Below are 23,034 nucleotides of genomic sequence, written 5' to 3'. Positions count from 1 at the left end.
GTATTGATATGTGAATTATAAGTGTTATTTGTTAGTTGTTGACATTTTAATACGAGTTGTTGACATTCGATATTCTCGATATTGATATGTGAATTGTAAGTGTTATTTTTTAGTTGTTGACATTTTAATACGAGTTGTTGACATTCGATATTCTCGATATTGATATGTGAATTGTAAGTGTTATTTGTTAGTTGTTGACATTTTAATACGAGTTGTTGACATTTGATATTCTCGGTATTGATATGTGAATTGTAAGTGTTATTTTTTAGTTGTTGACATTTTAATACGTGTTGTTGACATTCGATATTCTCGGTATTGATATGTGAATTGTAAGTGTTATTTGTTAGTTGTCGACATTTTAATACGAGTTGTTGACATTCGATATTCTCGGTATTTATATGTGAATTATAAGTGTTATTTTATTGAATGTTGAAGATTTGAAGATTTGAATGTTGAAGATTTGAAGATTTGAATGTTGAAGATTTGAAGATTTGAAGATTTGAATGTTGAAGAGATTTGAAGATTCGAAGATTTGAACATTTGAATGATGAAGATTTGAAGATATGAATGTTGAAGATTTGAAGATATGAATGTTGAAGATTTGAAGATTTGAATGTTGAAGATTTGAAGATTTGAAGATTTGAATGTTGAAGATTTGAAGATTTGAATGTTGAAGCTAGAGTTTTAGAGAGGATTTTAGAAAATGATTTCAAACACAATTTAATGAAAAGACAATTATACCCCCTTGTTGACATAATGTGGTATTTGTTGACATTTTGTTAATCTTGTGGATTAGTGGCCCATATTGCATCTCATTTCTCAATTTAGCTAAATAATCTCAACCTAACAAGACCCTATATATATATATATATATATATATTTTATCGTGTATAAATATCATTTTGTAGTAAAAATGATACTTTTAACCCATAAAATGATAGGGTTATTAGGTTATCACATGAATATGAGTTATGATATGATCGCACCCATATATATATATATATATATAGGCTTGTGTTAAAATGACAACCCCTCTTAAAATGACAACGTGACAACGCTTATACAACAATATTATAAACGCTACACAACAATATCCAACACGTTAGACAGCAATTTATAGATTGCTTTCTAACGTGTTGGATATTGCTGTTCAAGAAAAATTCCTGTTTAAAGGCCAGCAGATTGCTGTCCGTCTTTTTTGGGGGTTTTTTTTTTTTGCCACGTGGCAGCTTATTATTCGTCCACGTGTACAAATGATTGGCTAGGAATGGTGGTATGGTGTTATTTTAAGGGGTGGTGGCACCCTAACATGCCCCTATATATATATATATATATATATATAGGGGTGTGTTATGGTCCTTACAGCATCTTAGCGTAAAACACAGCACAAATCACAGCCCTTGGATCATTAGATTGAATGGCTGTGATTTGTTACATTATGATACTAAAAATCTACATTATTAGGCGAGGTACATTATTAGACTAGAAATGTACATTGTAAGACTAAAACTGTACATTTCTAAACTAAAATACTACATTATTAAACTAAAATGCTACATTATTATCCGAGCTACATTATTAGTCTAAAATTCTACATTATTAGATGACACGTGGCATTAATCTAACCATTAGATCATATGATCCAATGGACTGCAAGTGTTTTGAGTTTTACTTATACTTAGCGTTCTGACCTGAATACATCCCTATATATATATATATAGGGAGATGATCAAAATAAGAATGTATTTAAATCCAGAAATGCAGCCCAAATCTTGGCCCTAGGATTAGATGATCTAATGGTCAATAATTAACCCAAAATACGGAAGGTCATAATTACGTAGTTTTAGGTCATATTATAAGATTTGGGTTTATGTCATGTTAAGATCATTTTAGGTCATGCTTTGTTAGCATGACATAAAAATAAACTAACTATTACCTAAAAATGTCCTATGTATGACTGTGTTCTGCGTTTCTGTATTTAAATCTGGTCTTCATAGATCAAAACCCTATATATATATATATATATATATATATATATATATATATATATATATATATAGGGGCACACTATGGTGCCACCATGTTTAAAGTCACAACATACCACCAATATCAGCCATAGGATCTGGAAATCCAACACCCAAGATTAAGTTTTGCGAGATTGCTGTCTAATGTATTACGAATTGCTGTCGGGGGCATTTTAGTCATTTCATAAATTTTAAAATTAAATCAGATTTGGGGATATTCCTCACAATCACGCCATTCTCTACATTCCCTCTCTCCCTCCTCTCTTTCTTCACACCGCAATTAATCTTCTTCAACCCTCAAACGATCGATAGAAACCCTAAAATTATGAAAATCTCACACAAAATCTGCCGCCTCCGCCTCTACACCGTGAATCGGTGATTTCGACCATAACTACTTCGAGAATCAGCGATTTCGACCATAACTACTTCGAGAATCAGCCAATTTCAGCAATTCCGAATGCCTCTATACCACTCAGCCAGTAATCGCCGAAATTAGTCCACCGTCGACAAGGTATGTTGATGGGAATACGTTTCCGAGAATATTGCTGGTTTGTTTATGCAGATTAATGAATGTGTTTATCGATTTTTGTTTGATGTTGCTGAGAGATTAATATTCCTACAATCTATGCCTTGTTTAATATTGATTTGTGTTTTTGTGAGAGATTTATGGTTTGGATCTGAGGTTTTTCTGAGATTTTGGTTGATGTTTTGGAGAACATAGATGAAGCTCGGTTAGGAAACCCTAGATCAGTGAGCTACTATAACCAAGCCATGTGAGATCGTTTTTTGGTTGATTTAGATGATTTGTGGATGGTTTGGTTGATTGGGAATGATTTGGTTGTTCATTAGTTGCTATATTGTATCCACTGAATTTTTTTAAATGTTGCTTGTTTGGTGGCCAATATTTGATTCATATTCTTGGTTTAATGCAGTGTAAGACAAATTAAAATGGCACGAAAAAGAACAAGATCACAGACGGAAGAAGAAGAAGAGTTTGAACATAACTCTAGAAGGGAGACAGAAGAAGAAGTTGAAAACAACACTAGTAATCGAAATATGAATGAGGAGGAAGCTGAAACAAGCAGTATTTTAAACATTGATGAAGAAAAAAGAGAAATAACAGGACTAGGAGGTTTAGGTATTGTGATACATCTTGCTGTTTTGATGTTATATATTGCAGTATTGCTTGTTATATATTGCAGTGCTTCATTTAAAGTATTGCAGTATTGTTGGACTCTTTTCTCGTTTGTAGTTGGTGTTGATAGGAATTTGTTTTGAAAATGTTATTTTGTATTATGCTTATCGAACTTTGTCAATTTTTGCTTGATTTTGCAATGCCTGTAGCCTTTTTATGGAACATTAAGCAGTGATTTAAGCATCATTCGTTCAATTCCGGTTCTGTTTAATGTTGTTCTTACTTTTTTGGCGATTTCTTTTATGAAGTTGACATTTGGGTTCAATCCTGTGACTACTCCTACATCTTGCATTATTGTGTAACATGTTTGCATATGTGCGTGAGATAGTGATTTAAAACATGAATGCACTTGATAGTATTGGAGATTGCAGATTAATGTATATGTGAATGTAGTGAAATGATGCAGATGCATATTGTGGATATAAGTTTATATTGCAGTACTTGGTTATATAAATTGCAGTATTTGGTTATATGGATTGCATATCTGAGACAAATTAATTTGTTGACATTACATTGCCTATTGCAGTACATCCGAGTCTATATTGCAGTATTTTGTTATACGGATTGCATATTTGAAACAAATTATTTGCATATATTTAGATTACAATACTTTGTTATTTGGCATTGCAGTACACTATTAAATACATGTGTACGATGTTGTGCAACAGGACATTCCATTTTTGTATACATTTATCCTTGCAGTATTTACATTAGTTGGTTGCATATTAGTGTATATGAAAATGCAATATTAAAATGATCTAATGATTGAAATACTCTTCTACGTAACAGTGATGGTGAAAGTAAACAAGGGAGTGAAGGCCCTGCTCTTTCGGATGTCACCAACACTGTTTAACAATGTAATGCATTGTCATGAATATTGCGACAAAACACTTTGAGGAGGCAAAAGAGAAGAGACCGAAGATGTTGAGAAGATGGTCGCGGACTACAAGAAATCGTCGTTGAATGAACTTCTTTTATCTTCAAACATTAGGTTTAGTTTCAGGGTTAGTTTTTGGTGTAAATGAATTGACTAATGTTATTATTTTGTGAATACTCGTACTTAAAAATCTGATAATTTTATCGTGGTGTAGACCTTTTTGGTCACATAATTTGAATGCTCATTGTTGCATAGTTGTTAGCTGTCCGATAACTGTATAATGTTTGCATGCATAAGATGGAGTAGTCAGCAATTCATTAAGTTCTGTACTGCAATACGTATGTTTGCAACGCAATTATTAGGAAGCAGTATTTAATTAATGAGAATGCAAATCTTGCCAGAACAGTATAGAATTACAAAAAAAAAAACTTTTATTGTGTTGTGCAAGCCAAGAAGTAATTCAAACACTGCATGCCACAAAGCTATAATAGGCAATACGATAAGACTTGTAACTGCAAATACTACTTGGTAACACTGCAATATTTATAAAGTAAAACTACAATCTTGTAATTGTATTGTGAAAAAGTAATACAAATAAAATGTTCAAGTACTATGCAATATAGGAGTCATCCTTTACACCAATCAAAAGCCAGTAAAATATGGAATGCTCGTTCAGTGTAATGCGATATAGAATACTTAACCAAGCAATATAGAATTTATAATCCGTATTACATAACAGAAAATATTAAATTAACCATGTACAAATTCAAATATCCTTCTGTGTATTGGAATGTTTATATTCCTATAATAAAAAATCTAAATCGAGATGAAAAACTGAAAATCGAGAAAATCGAATGGGAACAAGTACAATAAATTAATATGTGCACAACAAATACTACTTGGTCACACTGCAATATGTTAATCATGTACAAATTCAAATATCCCTTATGTGTATTGGGATGTTTATATTCCTACAATAAAAAATTCAAATTGAGATGAAAAAATGAAAATCCAAAAATTGAGAAGAAAAGCTTCAACGGCGAGAAGCCGATAAGACAAAAATCGAGCAGGAAAATCGAGAAAAACCCTCCAAATTGAGAAGAAAAGGTGTGATGATGAAAACTGCAGGAAAACCATGAGAGACCTCGACGTCTCTCACTTTCCCCTCGGCGTCCGTACCCTAGCCAGAACCCTAGCCCTCCAGCGCCTCAATTCCTCCACTGCCGATTACCTCCAGCTCCGCTCCTGCCGCCTCCAGAAGCCACCGCTCCTCAAGCAATACCTCCAGGATTCCCCCAAAATCACACCTCCCAAACAGGGCATCGTTTGTAGAACTGCTTCCCAAACCTGCAATCGAATGCAATTAATCATATGGTGGACAGCAATATGTAACACATAATGCAACAATCTGGTAAAAAACAAGGTATCCATTAGAACTTAATAGAAAAATTAATCAAAACGAATTTGAACAACAATCAATGAGCTCATGAAAAAAAAACTCAATTCATAGCAAATAACATGTAATTTCAACACAAATCAAAACATACTTAACTGAACAACTTCTAATCAAAGCCAACAAAGAAGGTGGAGCAATAAGAGCATCACATAATTGCTTCAATGGAAAAATAAATTGGAATCAAGTAATGACTACAAAACCAACAACAACGACAAAACATAACACGTGTGCAACAATAAATCAACAGGGGAACATGGAAATCATTGCATGTATAGAACTGCAAATACCTCTTCTATGTAATGCGATATATACTGCATAACTAAGCAATCTGCCACAGCATAGTATAATGAGAAAAATGAAGATGACAAAATTGATTCAATGGTAAAAAAAATTGAAACCAACAAAGAAATGCACAACGAAATATTGAAACCAGCTGCAAAAATTGAAGATAACTGAATTAATTCAATTGGTGAACACAAAATATGGCCAAATTTGATTGAACAACAACATCTACAAATACTTACAAAATCGCGACAACTTAAATTAATGACAAAAAATTGAATCTGTGTCAAGGATTACACAACACACATATCATGAAAGTTACCCTATCGCGGAGATTACAAAATCTGCAAAATTAGGGAAATGCTTACCTTCTGCAAAAGTACTAATCTCTAAAGCCGAATCAAAGCTGAATCAGTTCAGATAGTATGGACTGCAATATACGACTATATAAACAACAAGATGTAAAACAACAATTAGTACATAGAAACTATATAAAACAGAAACATAGTATTGCCATAAAATCACAACCTGCATATTCTGCATAATTCCTTAAATCTACTGAAACAGAACAGTGCTCAACCAAAAACTTCTCATCAACCAAAATCATAAACCACCCTTTAACCAAAAAAAAAAGAAAAACTCGCCAACCAATCATAATCAAAACAATCTGAATCTGAATATGACAAATCCGCAAACAATCTGAATCAAGAATTGATAATCTAACAAAGCTCACCTTCTAGAAAAACATTCAGGTCAAAGTTGAATCGATTCACCCATATTCAAACGATTTTGTGAATGAATTGCAGAGAGCACAAAAATCGATTGCACAAGTGCTGTAATTGCAGAGAAATAGCTGTCAATTCTGGAGGAATCAAATTTGGGTCAATTGAACCGATGGTGAGATTGATAGCTCGAATTGAGATGACCTCAAACCGGATTGAACATGTGCCGTGTTATTTGGAGCTAGATATTGCAGGATCGAGAATCAAAATCGAGATTAGTTGGGTGATTTGCAGAATCTAGCGTGAAATTTGGGTTGAGAATGATAAGAAAATTTGCGGAATGATGAATTTATGCGTGAATGGGTGAAGATGAATTAGAAAAGAAAATTCCTATTATGCCCTCCAGTCTTTTAATTTTGATTAAACAAAAATAAAATGAGCTGCCACATGGCAGCTTAGCAACCGTCCGATTCCCAGATCCTAGGGCCCCTAATGGTGGTATGGTGTTATATTAAATGATGTTGTCATTTTAACACATCCCTATATATATATATATATATATATATATGGGTGCGTTAGGTTCCTTTGCACCCTAAGTGTCCTATTTCCTACTTAATCTCAGCCCTTGGATCCTTGAATTGGATGGTTGTGATCAATGCATTATTAGTCTATAATGTTGCATTATTAGCCGTTGTGCATTATTAGAATGAAAATGTGCATTATTAGTCTATAATGTTGCATTATTAGCTGCTGTGCATTATTAAATGACACGTGGCATTAATCTAACCGTCAGATGACAAAATCGTGGGGCTAGGATTAAGAAGGAAAAAGGACAAAAGATATGAAAAGGATTTGAATACATCCCTATATATATATATAGGGGTGCGTTAAAATGACAACACTCTTAAAATGACAATGTGACACCACGCTAGACTGCAATATTATATATGCTAGACTGCAATAGTATAAATGCTAGACTGCAATCTATAGATTGCAGTCTAGCGTATTGGATATTGCAGTCGGGAAAAGTTGCAGTCTAGTGTATTGGATATTGCAGTCCGTGAAAATTTACCATTGAGCAATTTTTATGATTGCCACATGGCAGTTTATTATTCGTCCACATGTACAAATGATTGGCTAGGAATGGTGGTATGGTGTTACTTTAAGAGGTGTTGTCATTTTAACACAATCCTATATATATATATATATATAGGGGTGTATTCAGATTAAAACCATAATGTATATTAAAACATCAAACCATGTAAAATAATGTACATTATACACACTTATAATGTACATTTTATTCATGTATAATGTACTGTCAGCATAATGTACAGAATTCATATAATGTAAATGTACATTATTAGTGTGTACAATATTTAGAACAGTACATTATACATGAATAAAATGTACATTATTAGTGTGTATAATGTACATTATTTACGTGGTTTGATGTTTTAATATACATTATGGTTTTCATCTGAATACACCCCTATATATATATATATATATATATATATATATATATATATAGAGGAATGATCAAGGTCTAACTATTTTTAAGTATATAACTAGAGAACAAATCTCAGCCACACATCTTGTTAATCTAGACTAATCCTATGGTTTAAACAAAATTTCAGATTTTTATGAAAAAATACTTGTCCAAGGGCATTTTGGGAATTCAATATTTCAATATGAATTAAAGAATAAAAAAGAACATCATCGTGAATTCAATCTTCTGTATTCAATCTTCCCAAATCATGCGCAAATCTCAACCAAATTTAGCTTAGGATTTCTTCCAAAAATATGAGATTCCCAATCAAATTCATTCACGATAATCAAGCATGAATTACTGTGAGATTTCTGAACCAAATTCATGCGCAATTTCTCAAGTTTGAAACAAATTCAGCTTCCCGATCCAATTCGTTCACGATTGATCAGCTACGTTTTTTCATCGTGATTGAATTCATTCTTCTGTGATCAGCGTGATCGTTCAGGATCGATCAGCGTGGCAAACCGAAGGTATCAAATTCGCTCACGATTTTACTCATTCTTCACGTTCATTCCTTCATCGCGACGCCTGGATTCCTTATCCCATGGATTCAATTCTGATACATTCATCGGAAGATTATTTCGATTCCGATTCCTCTTCATCGGGAGAGGAAGGAGAAACTGAATCTAAAGGTAATCATCAATTATTATCAATTAAGTGTTGTTGCTCAGCATGATTAGATTGTGTATGATATGAAAAACGTTAGAATGAAATATATGTGACGATCAGTGAAGTAAATATGCTCAATATGCGTTGTAGTGTAGAAATATGCTTTTTAGTGAGTAAATATGTACTATCGTCTATTAAATATACTTTATAGTGAAGTAAATATTGTTTGTAGTGAAGTATATTATGCATTAGAATGAAGTAAAACATCATTAAAGTGAAGTATTCCATTGCTAGAGTGAAATATTTGTGATTCATGGTTTGAGTGAAGTAAAACATGATTTAAGTGAAGTATTCCATGGTTAGAGTGAAGTGTCTGTGATTCATGCTTTAAGTGTTCTATTTTTTCATTTTAGTGAAGTAAAACATGATTAAAGTGTAGTATTCGAGTGTTAGAGTGAATTGTTTGTGATCCATGCTTTTAGTGCTCTCTTTTATCATTTTAGGGAAGTATATTATCCATTAAGTGAACTATAAAATGACATCGATAATCCAAAAACACAATTGATAAACTAGGAATAAAATTCCATATCAATAATCCATATGATATCAAAACCAAACAATATCAAAAACTCTTAAAATTCAACAATGTAAATAAAGCAAAATAAGACTTTCATTGTTCAAAACATAAATGTCATAGCTAGATCAAGATCATGTCTTCCTCCTAATCACATTGGGTTGGCTCGAACTCTCTGCCATGTCAGACTTGCGTCTTAGGTCAGTGGAGTTATTGACCATCCCACCCTCCATCTTCCTTATTTGGACTTGTGCCTCAATGAGCTTGCTAGAGAGTACTAGAAGAGATGTTGGCCAAAGCTTGTCCATTATCTCTTTCTTTACTTTCTCATGGCTCTTTGGAAGTCCGTCGAGAATCATGAGTTGTTGGGTTTCTGGGCCTATTTTCCCACCCAACTCCTCGAGCCTATCAAAACCATCAACCATTTCCACGACATAGTCGTTAATGTTTTGGTTCTCCTTCAAGACCGTTCTCCTCAAAATGTTCACCACCGATCTCATGAGACACTTGGTGGACATTTCATCAAACCATTTAGGTTCTTCAATCAATGACCTGTCGGGCTTGTCAATCTTGCCGACCGAGGCCAACAAAAACCTCTTGACATAACCGCTCGCGGTATCCCATCGATCACAAGTATCCTTTTCCTTGTCTGATATGTAATAAGCATAGGGGCGATCCTTTGTGAGGACCAACCTCAAATCGCTAGCCAACTGATCAATGTCAAGCCTCATTTTCCAATCCAAATAAGAATTAGAATCGCGTTCCTTTGATTTAAGGATCGCACTATAAACTTCCCAAGTAGTAAACATCTTTCGTTCAAGATGAGAATAAACACCAATAATATAAACATGTAAAATTTCAAGGAATTGCAAATAATTTTACATCCACAAAAATCAAGCACAAACGTTCTTCTACTAGGAAGCCGTGTCATATTCATGCAAGAAATCCATTATTTTTACTGGCCACAATGTCGACAGATAGTCCAGAGACCATAAGAATGGCATGGCTGACTAACAATGCTAAAGCGTATAACCATAAAATTAAGCACTAAGGATTCTTTACTTGTGCGTGAACTCCTCTAAAGAAAGGTCGAACCGGACAAGCACCTCCTCCTATAGCTCCCTCTAAACATTATTAAAATACAATCCTTATAATTTCGCAGCAATATTGCTCCGGTAAAGACCAGTCGCGATATTACTGAAAAACTAATTTTACGATTTTAATAACCTTTATCTAGAGAAGTCAAAACTTACGAACTGGTAATGTTCCTCCCGTAAAGACAGGCCGGTCACTACTTCGCACTAAGACCAATTTTATGGAGGCCATATACAAACGTGTTGTAATTATCGCTTCATATTTTCTTGTTGGTGATTTTAATAGTTTAATTATCACTTAAGCAAATTAGGTAGGTATCCACATTCAAAGAATAATTAAACATGTACTAGCTATGCATGCAAGGCAATAAGTACATAGGCGATGCACGAGTTAAACTAGATTTTAACAAATAAAATCATAACTCAAATTAAATATCCATCTTTCATCAATAAAACATGTAAACACATTTACAAAAGGTTCACATACACATAATGACGAAACTTGATCATTTAATTAAGCATCTAAAATAAATAGATAGAATTAAAATTTTATCTTCACATAAACAAGATTATCTAGACATTAAGTCCAATCTTAAACAATCATACATTATTAGTTAAATAACGTATCTTGATTATTAGAATTACCTTTTAATACTATTAGGATTTACTTAGATAGAATTAATCCATCCTTATCCTAAAAATCAATGTCTAGGTATATATCGTAAAAGATTAGCTAAGTCTCAATTTAAAATGCCCACTTGGATATAAAAATCCGCATTCATCCAATTAAGACTAAATCCATTTAAAACACACCAATTAAATTCGAGAATTAAAATTCTCATAGCTTTCATATAAAATCACATGACAAGAAGAATCTTATTACATCTTTAATTCAAAATGATGTTTTCTAGATGAAATAAAATTCACCTTCATCAAAATTAAAGACAAAATTCAACTTAATAAATAATTAAAGATTTTAATAGCAAAATTAATGCTCTATGAATTTTCATACCTTTAAATCACATTTGATATTATCTAGATGAAACAAATTCACCTTCATCAAAATTAAAGATAAAATTCAAATTAAACTAGGAATTGAATTCCAATTAAAATCCAATGAATTATTTAACACTTTAATAATTTAGGATTTTAGTAGCATGTAAATGCCAAATGAATTTTTCACTTCTTTAATTAATCCGATGTTATCTAGATGAAATAAAATTCACCTACATCATATTAAAGACAAAATTCAAACTAGGAAATAGATTCCAATTAAAATCCATCCAATTAATATACATGTAATTTTCGAAAATTTTGAAGGTTTAAAACAATTGAAAAACTCATGTTTTTTCCCTAGGTATATATCTAGGAAATAATTCCATAACACACCAAATAAAATATAGACAATTTTCAATTAAACCTTAAAAATAAAACATGAAAGCATATTAAGAGAATATTCTTTAAAATTCCATCCAATTAACGAAAAGCCAAAAATTAGATCAAATAAATATTGAATTTCCTTATGTTAATTATCATGATATTATCTAGATGGAAATAATCCACCAAAATCAACTAATTAACAAATTTAATCAATTATTTGACTATTTATTCCAATTGGAAAAATTTAAAGAAGACAATTATTCTATTTAAATTAGAATCTTGACTTAATTGCAAAATCATTCTAATTCCCACAAGATATTTAATTATTCTAGGTTTAGGATTTTAAACCACAATTATAAATAACTTGTGCCTTAAGAAACAAAAACACGAAAACGAAAAACGAGACGACACGACGATGCAACCCAAAACCCTAATTAGGGTTTGGGCCGCCACGGGCCTCGCAGCAGCCGCTGCTGCCGCGCCCGACCACCGCCGCCTCTCGCGGCTGCTGGCGCTGCTCCCACTGCAGCGTCGCCGCTTCTGACCGCCTACTCCTCTGCCGCTCCACTGGAGCAGCCACCATTGTCCAGCGACGAAGAATCCGGCGTCGCAGACGCCGCTGCCATTGCAGCGTAACTGCTGCCCGGAGAAGAAGCTGCTGTCCGACGAGGACAACTCCTCCGCCGGCGCCCGAAGGTGACGCAGCTGCTGCTGCCGCTGCCGGAGCTGCTTGCGCAGCTCCTCGCGGCCTCCGACGTTGCAGATCTCACGGCTGCCGCTGCTGCCCGAAGACAGCGCAGCCGCTGACTGTGGCTGTCGCTGTTGCCGCTGGTCAGCCCCTGCATCGTCGCCCGAAGACGACGTAGCTGCTGGAGCTCGCTGCTGTCACGTGACTGTGCAGCCGCTGCCCGGCGCTGCTGTCCGAAGACGATGCAGTCGCTGCCGGAGCTGCTGCCCGCTGACATCTCCGACCAGCCGCCGCCGCCTTTTTCTCACCAGATCTGGATCTCGGATCCCTGACGAAGGCAGCCCGGTTCTAGAACACATCTAGGGTATAATCCCTTGCGTTTATTTATTCGTTTTCGATTAATTAACTTGATTCATCGCGGTCGCTAAGCTTGACCGCGATTTTAAATCTTAATTAATCGTTTCTTAATTTGTAACAATCTTTTATGTTCATCACATATGCATATTTAAATTTCAAGCATTTAGCAATTTAAATAGATCTAGCACATTAAGAACATAAAACCATAGATCTAATGAATACTTGTTTAGATCTAGAATATTCTTGTGAAAAACTCAAATAAAATTCGAGATTCATAATATTCTTTCATCGATCCAAGTATTCAATCATGGACCACTTTATTTCTTGATTCAAAAACATATATTCACTTAAACACATACGTATATGTAATCACAAACATATAATCTAGTATATATTACTTAGAATATATAGATCTAATGATGTTCATCATAGATCTAGAATATTTTTGTGAAAGACTTGAATAAAATTCAAGATTCATAATATTCTTTCATCGATCTAGAACATCATATCATAGATCCAATAATAAAATCAAGAAAAACATAGATCCAACACATATTGCATTATTTTCGAAAATCCCAAGTTTTAACACTATAATTTTCAAAAAATTCAATTAATCAAATACATAATCAGAGCCTAAAAAAATGGCTCTGTGATACCAGTTGTTGGGACTACCGCAGCGGAAGACACGGAAACCAAACAGGTCCAAGACCGGATCTATTTAGGTGATTATGCATTCGACTCCAATTTCATGCAATAAACATAGATCTATAGATTTAACATCAAATAAACACATAATCATGCATATTCGATGTAGATTCGATTGTTACCTCATAATCCATCATTGGATTGACGTTGCTAGTTGCACCACCCGAAGATCCTTGGTTTATCGACCACGAATCTTCCGTACTATTCCCTTGTCCTTGATTCTCCATCCGTGTGGGCGGATCTTAGATTATCAATTAAATAACTTTGAATGGATCTAGGGAAAACCAATACAAACACCAAATCGTCTAGATCTAATCCTATGAATTAGGATAGATCAAGAACAATAATCAAAACCCTAATTCTCCCACGTGCTAGGCACGAAAATCGAGACAAGTGAGAGAGAAAAGGGAGGCGCCGATTTTGCCTCCTAGGGTTAGGGTTTGAGGTGCCTTGGATTGTGTGCTAGGGTTTCCCTTTCATTCATTATTTATAGTGGACCTTATTGGGCTAGTAAGGGGATCCATGGAATGACTTAAGTGTTGGGCTCACCCATTAGATAAATTACTAATTAAATCAAATGACCCATGATTTAATATATTATCAATGGAATATTATTTTATTCCACTAAAGAATAATATTGCACTCCCACTTAAATCACCAAATTACAAATAACTTGGGTCCATTTTATTTTATAATATTTCCCGCGTTTAAGATTATCTTGATCCGTCAATTTAATTCTTTTGTCTGCTATGTGACTAGAATTAAATTAATTCTCCAAAGAGTTTTTCTAGTTTGAAACTTTATTTATTATTCGTGGAATAAATTCCAACTGCGCAGATTTCTGAATAATAAATTCCTCTTTCAAACACCTCATTGGGGATCACCCTTTTAGGGATTTAATCATACCACACTGGGCACGCGAAATCTATGAAATAATATTCCAATACCTTCATGTTATTCAATTACTACCACCCAAGATATCATGAACTTGAGTTACGTACAAACTCTCACATATTGATAAGTCAAAGTGGCGTTTGATTGAATAAACAATATTGATATTAATATCATAGACTAGAAAATACTAAACTTTCTGAAATATATTCTTTCAGTAGATAGCAATAAAGAATACATTTCGGATTAGATCCTTTCAGTGCTCTACCACACCGGTGTTACTAATCTCTTCTTAGGTAAGAGAGAATTATCACAAACACCGCAACCGTACCAATAGGTAGCCAAAGTCTATCTAGGTTGTGAATACGTTTTTCTTCTTACTAGATCTGGCCAAGTCCACTACTGGAAAACTCATGAGGAGATTCATCGAATTTTCCTACTTGACCTTCTTAGTAAAAAGCCTTAGACTTGTTTATTATATTTCAATAATAAACCATTATATTATATTATTTATTCTCATAAATAGGTAAACAAGTGGACGTGGCGTTTCTCGTATACATGCACAAGCTGACTGTACAAAGGTATGTACGCTCGAAGCATCTTTTAGTATACAAACCCCAACACATACGTGGAAGGAGCTGATGCACAAATGCTATTAAATGAGATGCGCAGGAAGAAGGAACTTTGTGCAGCATTTACCTATGAATTTGAGGTCAACTCAAAGGATAGACTGACACGTTTGTTTTGGTGTGATCCAACTGCCAAGAGAAATTATCATTTGTATGGTGATGTTGTTTCTTTTGATACGACATACTCAACAAATAGGTAAGTGCACACTAATTATATTCATATGCCTCATAGTTTACTATCTTTCAATTCAATGAAGTATATTGAGCGTATAATGATATATATTGTGTTGTTTTTCAATTCAGTGAAGTATATTAAGCATTTAGTGAACTACAATAAGCTTACAATGAAGTATATTGAGCATTTAGTGAATTACAATATGCTTACAGTGAAGTGTATTGAGTATACTTATATTGCTCTGATTTTTCGTTTCAGTGAAGTAAAATGTGCTTAGAGTGAAGTATTCCTTGATTAGAGTGAAGTATTTGTGATCCATGCTTATGTGCACTATTTTATCATTTTAGTGAAGTAAAATATGCTTAGACTGAAGTATTATAGAGTTAGAGTGAAGTGTTTGTGATCCATGCTTAAAGTGCTTTGTTTTTCCATTTCAGTGAAGTAAAACATGCTTAGAATGAAATATTTCGTGATTAAAGTGAAGTGTTTGTGATTAAAGTATATTCTGCATGTCTTATAGTGATTTTAACATGTAGGTACTACATGATATTTGCTCCTTTTACGGGCAAGGATAATCATGGTCGCCCTGTGACATTTGCTGCTGGCCTTTTGTCCAAGGAAAATGCCTACTCCTTTTCATGGTTATTTAAACAATTTGTGAAATGTATGGGTGTGGCTCCCAAGCTAATCGTAACCGACCAAGACTTAGGAATGAAAGTTGCTATTGCAGAGGTTCTTCTTAATACAAGACACAGGTGGTGTATGTGGCATATAATGAATAAAGTTGCTGACAAATTGCCAAAGAACATGCTTGGTAGTGAAGAACTAAAGAAGGAATTGAATGCATGTGTTTGGTCGGAGTTGATAGAGCCTGATGCATTTGAAGAATCTTGGCATGCTATAATGGAAAGATATGGGCTGGCCAATAATGACTGGTTTTTGTCAATGTTTGCATCCAGAAAGTTTTGGGTTCCTGCCTTTTTCCGTGATTTTCCGATGAGCTCGTTGATAAAGACAACATCTTTGTCCGAATCACAGAATAACATTTTTAAAAGGTACTCAAAGTGTCGGGCTAACCTTATGCTATTTTATGTGAACTATAACCATGCTTTGGAGGCTCAAAGAAGTAATAGTGCAAAGCTTGAATACTATGATTCAACAAAAGTGCCTATTTTGCAAACAGAATTCGAAATCGAGAAACATGCATCAACAATATATAGTGGCAGTGCTTTTAATGCAATTCAAGAGGAGATAGTTTATGCATATTTCTCTTTGTCTTGTGCAACTCTAGGAGTGTCTACCAATAGAGAGGATGAAGTATATAACATAAATGACAAGGATTCAAACTCATGGACAGTGACTTACTCCATTGGTGATGACACCTATTTGTGTGGATGTAAAAAGTTTGAGAGACTTGGTCTATCGTGCAGCCATATATTTTGTGTGTTGAAATATAAGTTTGTTAAGTTGATACCCGAGAAGTTGCGTGGATGGAGATGGTTGAAGTCACAGTTTGTGAAGCCAATACATGGAGGTTTTTGTGATGATCATGAAGTATTCTCTGCTGTAGACGAGAAGAAGATTGCATTTAAAAACATGTATGTATTATTCTTTGAAATAGCACAAAGTATTGAAGGGAACATTGACCAAATCAATGCATTTACTGCAATTATTGAAGAAGGTAAGAAGCAGCTTCTTGGAGAAGGTGTTGTTCTGTCTTCAATAGAGAAGAGAGCATTGATTGAAAACTTCTATGGCTCACAAGTACCAATTGAAGTTCATCCTCCTAATGTTGTAGTACAAAGGGAAGTGGAAGTAGGAGGAAATCAAAGAAGGAGGCAGCAATCAAGTTAGCAAAGAAACCAGGCCGAAAGTGTGGAAACTGTCATGTGATAGGACACCATGATTCGAAGAATTGCAAAAAGGTGAATGAGAATACAAAACAGAGGCGGTGAGGATTTGGAAAGAAATAGTTCACTCTGGTTTTAGGAGGAGAAGGACAAGAAAAAGAGTAGAAACCAATATTGAAGCTAGTTGTTTTGTTCCAATAGTTCTGTTCCAAAATTTATTACTTCACTCGCATATTTCTGTTCTTCATTCCTTTAAATCTGTACTTCAGTCTTATAGTTTCGTCATTTACATATTGAATTTGAATTTGTTTAAACGTTTTGCAAGCTTAAATAGAATAGACTGAAGTGTTTTTATAATGACTTATTTTTTCTTTATTATGACGTTTATTTTAATCTTACTTTGATATATTTTACATTTGTCAATCACTTATCAATTATCAATAGATCTCAGAAATGAACTAAATATGGTACCCAATACAGTGTTTCAGGCTAACACTGAACAACATTTAAAGAGGAAAAACCAATGTTGAGGCTTGTTGTTCTATTCTGTTCCAGTAGCTCTGTTCTAAATGTTACTTTATTCGGATATTTCTGTTCTTCATTCCCTTGCTTCTGTACTTCAATCATGTAGTTTCTTACTTCATTTACATTTTTGAATTTGAACTTGTTTAGACCTTTTGCAAGCTTAAAGAGAATAGACTGAATTTTTTTTATAATGTCATATTAATCTTAAATAGAATAGACAAAATATATAGTACGAGTAGATTATTAATCTTACTTTATATTTTCCATTTGTCGATAGATCTTTGAAATGAACTAAGATTTCTGAAATGAACTAAATCGGTTACCCAATGCAGTATTATAGGCTAATAATGAACAACATTACAAAGTGTGGTATTTTATTCAAAATTGCTCATAACAGATGTATGTCAAATACAAAATTTGATTCATTAATTCTTCTTTAAATATGCCACAATCATTTTCTCAACATCAATTTCAATGTGTTTGCTTTCCTCTTCATAATACGCTGATGTAACAATTTTGTTGTTGAAGCTTTCGTGGTTGTTTTCAGCTAACAGCAGTGCCGAACAATATTTTGCCCTCAAGCTTTGAAGCACACCTGAGCTTGATTTCTTCAAGCCGCAATTCCAGCAACCTTCACGCTCACCCTTGTACGTTTCCATATGCCGCATCAGAAATACTCCACAGTCTTCAACGTTATCAACTGTCCTCCATGGCATTTTCAATCTCTCCATTTTGGCATTGGAAACGATCTTGCAATATGCGTGGAGACCATTCTTGGTGAGGAAGTGACAAAAATATGATCTCTGCATGTACAAAACAAATACATGGTAGTTGTGTGTATTCATATGTATTTGCTATAAAATTCAATCATAAGAGAAGAATATGAACCAATGTTTCTGGAATATGACCATAATTAATTGTGAGGTCGTTGTCATCCCCGTTTGCAGAATTGTCTATTATAGCAATAGCATTTCTCTTGAAGCAAAAACAAATAGCATAATAATGCTGATTTGAACATATGGGGAAGAAGACCTATTGAATGAAGTAACAAGCAATATGAATGAAGTAATAAAGTATACAAATGAAGTACTGCACAATCTGAAAATGAAGTAACATGAAAAATGAATGAAGTAATAAAATGTATGAATGAAGTAATATAGTGTAGAAATGAAGTACTAATGAATTAATGATGCATGTACCATGTTCACATCTTTCCATTTGAAATATGGAATTTCCTTCACCTGTCTGTCCAAGTTGTTACAGAAGTTTGCAATAACTGTGTTGACATCCATGGATTGAGGCTTTGTCACAATGGTGTACAACTGCATATTAATATTAATGTAGTTAGGATCTTCACAACGTACAATCTTATTATATTTCAATAATTTGTACTTACACATGGATAAGTGGTGAAGAATAGCCGCCTTGATGAGTATGGTGATCGGATTTCTTCCATGTTGTTGAGGTAGGAAGCCCATGCATCTATAACGCCAACAACAATCAATTGCCGAGGTATCAAAGAACACATTTCCATCTTTGTAACTTTCACAACATCGTCGTCATAAACAAGTACAAATCTGCACATTGTGTAATACATGTTAGAATTTCACATTCTATTGTTGGATATGTTAATAGTGTGATATACTATTAGAAAACAATATTAGAAATCATACCCATCTCTTTCATGTGTTACAAGAATCCAGTAATATGATTCTTTCTCATCTTTACTGAGCTTGTTTGTAATCTTAACTGGTCTGTCAGCGAATGGAGATCGCAATGCATGAGAAACACTTTTCTCTGCTCTAGTACGTACCTCCATTCGACCCTTCAAAGTTTTGATCTATTGTTTGCAATATATAAATCACTTGTAACACATTATTTATTAACCACAAGACAAACTTCAGAGTATATATTATTAGATTCTTAATTTGCACAGGATTACCTTGTTAGCATTGTAAACAATGATCTCAGTCCCCACCGGCTTACCAACTAGAGGACCACTATCCATGAAATCATCATCAATGTCTATATCCTTGTAAGCATCAATAACTGATTGTATTTCCGCAGCGACATTAACATTCTATTCATCAAAATATAGATATAAGTTTTTCTATGATGTAGTGTATCATATTAATAATGAAGTATTATATAATTAGATAGTTCATTCAGAGATATGTTTACTTCATCACAACCAAATATTACTTCATCCAGAATAAATTTATACCTTTGCTCCATTATCTGTATGCAATCTCATATTTGCTCCATGTTGAACTATACACGGTATATTAAAATCCTGGTAGTGGCAATACGTCCATTCAAAAAATGATTCATTTCAAGGACAATTTACTTCTTCATATAGGAGGCATACTACTAGCTATTGTAATATTACCTCTGCCACTAGATTAGCTTCTAAGTTTCCCCTTAGTCCAGCATCAACATTGAAGATTGATGGTGGAATATTCTGTTGCATGTAGTATTATATAATCAGATAGTTCATTCAGTAAGATGTTTACTTCATCACAACTAAATATTACTTCATGCAGAATGGATAATTATATAACTAGAGAGTTCATTCAGTGAGATTTTTACTTCATCACAACTAAGTGTTACTTCATCCAGAATAAATTTATACCTTTGCTCCATCTTTTGGCTCATTATCTTATGCGATCTCATATTTGCTCCATGTTGAACTACACACGACGTATTAAAATCCTGGTAGTTACAATACGTCCATTCAAAAAATGATTCGTTCAAGGAAAATTTACTTCATCATATAGGAGGCATACTTCTAACTATTGTAGTATTACCTCTGCCACTAGATTAGCTTCTAAGTTTCCTCTAAGTCCAGCATCAAGATTGAAGATTGATGGTGGAATATTCTGCCATTAGTATTACATAATCAGATAGTTCATTCATTTAGATGTTTACTTCATCACAACTAAATATTAGTTCATCCAGAATGAATAATTATATAATTAAATAGTTCATTCAGTGAGATTTCTACTTCATCCATAATAAATTTATACCTTTGCTCCATCATCTTTTAGCTCATCATCTGTATATGATCTCATATTTGCTCCATGTTGAACTACACACGGTGTATTAAAATCCTGATAGTTGCAATATGTCCATTCAAAAAATGATTCATTTCAATGACAATTTACTTCATCATATAGGAGGCATACTTCTAGCTATTGTAATATTACATCTGCCACTAGATTAGCTTCTAAGTTTCCCTTAAGTCCAGCATCAACATTGAAGATTGATGGTGGAATATTCTGCCACTAGTATTATATAATTAGATAGTTCATTCAATGAGATGTTTACTTCATCACAACTAAATATTACTTCATGCAGAATCAATAAGAGCCAAGAACAGCTTCTTACCTTGTCCAAATCTTGGACAGGCATGAATTGCACAGCCTCAAAGATGTAGCTTCCGGGATCTATGTCCCTTGTTGGTGTAGTATCAACCTGTATATAATAAACAGGTATACAAACAAAACCCAATGAACAAGTACTCTTCATTTTAAAACCCCATTATGGAGGAAGTCAGTTAGTTACAAAAACCATATAATACAACAAAAAGGTTTAGTTCATCCCAAATACATGCCATACTAATGTGTTTTATAAATTACATCCCAATAACATAAAATTCCAAGCACAACATCACGACGCAACCCATCATCAACTTACGTTTCTTTCATGAATCTCTAATCCTAGATCAAACGATGGCCCTTCTGTTTGCCATTTCTTTCTTTGTTCAACCACCCTCATTACTTTTTCTACAGCCTCAATAAACTCAGAATTGTCGAGGTCATCTTCTTCCATTGCTTGAGACATGGACTGTACATCATTGGCATCTTCTTCCGGCTCCATCTCATTCAACCCCATCATCTTCATTGTGCATTTGGCTGCAACTTTAGAGCACCCATCATTCTTTATCTCATCTGCACCATCTTTCAACTCCGTCATCAGTTCACCAAGGACATCAGCAGCCTTTCCCATAAGTGTGATAACTGTAGTTCTACGTTGGGTTGTCTTAGAGATATCATTGGGCTTTGCCGCAGAGGAGGACGGAATATTGACCTTGACAACGTCTTCAGACAGGTAGCTTGTTCGGGGATCAAAGATTGGCTCCTTAATGCCTCTACCGAATGGCCCGGTCTCAAGCTCCATTTTCTGGCGTTGGTGGATTAACGTGCTTGTCCAGCCCTTAATGGTTGGGAATGTTCGGGTAACAGCCCTCGATCGAAGCACAATCCTATCAATATAACATGGCTACAAAATGAAAGCTATCATTATTAAAGTTCATATTTAAAACATATTTATTCAAGGTTAATAAAATTTTGAATTTAAAACTTACCACCAGAAATGAAATTGGGCCAGTGAATGGTTTGTCCTTGTTATTAGCCCAGGTATTATAGGCCTTGAGTAAGCTATCAATGACATAGCCACACCAGTTGTATTCCTTGACATTATCAATGTCATGGATTACCCCTTCAATTTGTATGTGCAAGTATCCATCTCCCTTAGGGTTGATCAAGATTGTATCAACCAAAATCAGGAATATCTTCCTGAACTTCTCCCCTCCACTGACATCACTTAACATCTTTTCTATAAGCATATCTGCACCCATTGTAGACCTCTTTCGACCTCCAGATTTTGCAATCTCATCTATGAACTTGTTGCTCTTTTGACGTCCATTATGCTCTAACTTCAAACTACCATTTGGCAACCCCAAGGTAGCCCGCACATCATCATGCCCAATATGTAGTATACCACGTTGGTAAACTACACCGCATGTATCTTGATCAAAATGATCAAGAATCTCAAATGCGAGCTTCGCTGGGATATAGTTCAAGTTGAAGTGCAAAAGACTTCCAAACCCAATATCTTCTACAACATCTCTTTGATCACCATTAAGCGATTCAATCGTTTCAACAAATTTCCTAGGTCCTCTCTTAAGACATAGGACTCTCTGGACAGAAGGTCTACTTGCATCTTCTTTAGCATCATTACGAACAAACTTTTTACCTTTCTCTTTTCCTTTTTTAGCATCATTTCCTTCTATATTTTCCTATTCTGCAACTTTGTTAACAATCTTCTTTCTTCGCTTCTCCTTATCCTTATCTCTCTGTTCCCCACCAGGTAAAGCACCTTCTATTTCCCTGATTCTCTTTGCGCCTAACATATGCAAGTAAAATTATTTAGTTCATCAGTTAACTTATTTAGGTCATTGCAACTAAAATTTATTTTAAAACTAACCTTGGTTCTCTGTATTTGCCGGCTTATCATGCTTATGTTTAGTCCTCATTTCATCATTAAAGTCATTACCACCACATACTTGCTTCATATTCATCATTTCTGAAAAAAGTGGACTATTTTAGTGAATGAATTAAATTACATGTTGTATTAAATCAAACCATAATGGAAGTTTTGGAATTTA

The 23,034-nt window shown here is 34.2% G+C and overlaps 2 protein-coding genes across 2 annotated transcripts; one reads left to right on the top strand and one right to left on the bottom strand.

Moving 5' to 3' along the window:
• Positions 1–15,753: 15,753 nt before the first annotated feature.
• Positions 15,754–17,064, top strand: LOC148923591 (protein FAR1-RELATED SEQUENCE 5-like). Its single transcript, XM_089061552.1, has one exon. It carries the CDS (start codon positions 15,754–15,756, stop codon positions 17,062–17,064), a length of 1,311 nt encoding a protein of 436 aa, XP_088917678.1.
• A 946-nt stretch (positions 17,065–18,010) lies between these two features.
• LOC148923590 (uncharacterized) lies at positions 18,011–21,158 on the bottom strand. Its single transcript, XM_089061551.1, has 10 exons — positions 21,150–21,158; positions 20,973–21,059; positions 20,792–20,869; positions 20,612–20,695; positions 19,528–19,665; positions 19,259–19,425; positions 18,982–19,162; positions 18,785–18,907; positions 18,474–18,617; positions 18,011–18,388 (listed from the first exon to the last, which is right to left on the bottom strand). Exons 1-10 carry the CDS (start codon positions 21,156–21,158, stop codon positions 18,011–18,013), a joined length of 1,389 nt encoding a protein of 462 aa, XP_088917677.1.
• Positions 21,159–23,034: the final 1,876 nt, after the last annotated feature.

Source organism: Salvia hispanica, chromosome 6, assembly GCF_029641045.1.
Source record: "Salvia hispanica isolate PSC_SH4W2 chromosome 6, Shi_PSC_v1, whole genome shotgun sequence".
In the NCBI taxonomy this organism is placed as follows: Eukaryota; Viridiplantae; Streptophyta; class Magnoliopsida; order Lamiales; family Lamiaceae; genus Salvia; species Salvia hispanica.
The sequence above is the reverse complement of the archived record's forward strand: the minus strand, read 5'-3'. Positions and strand labels throughout refer to the sequence as shown.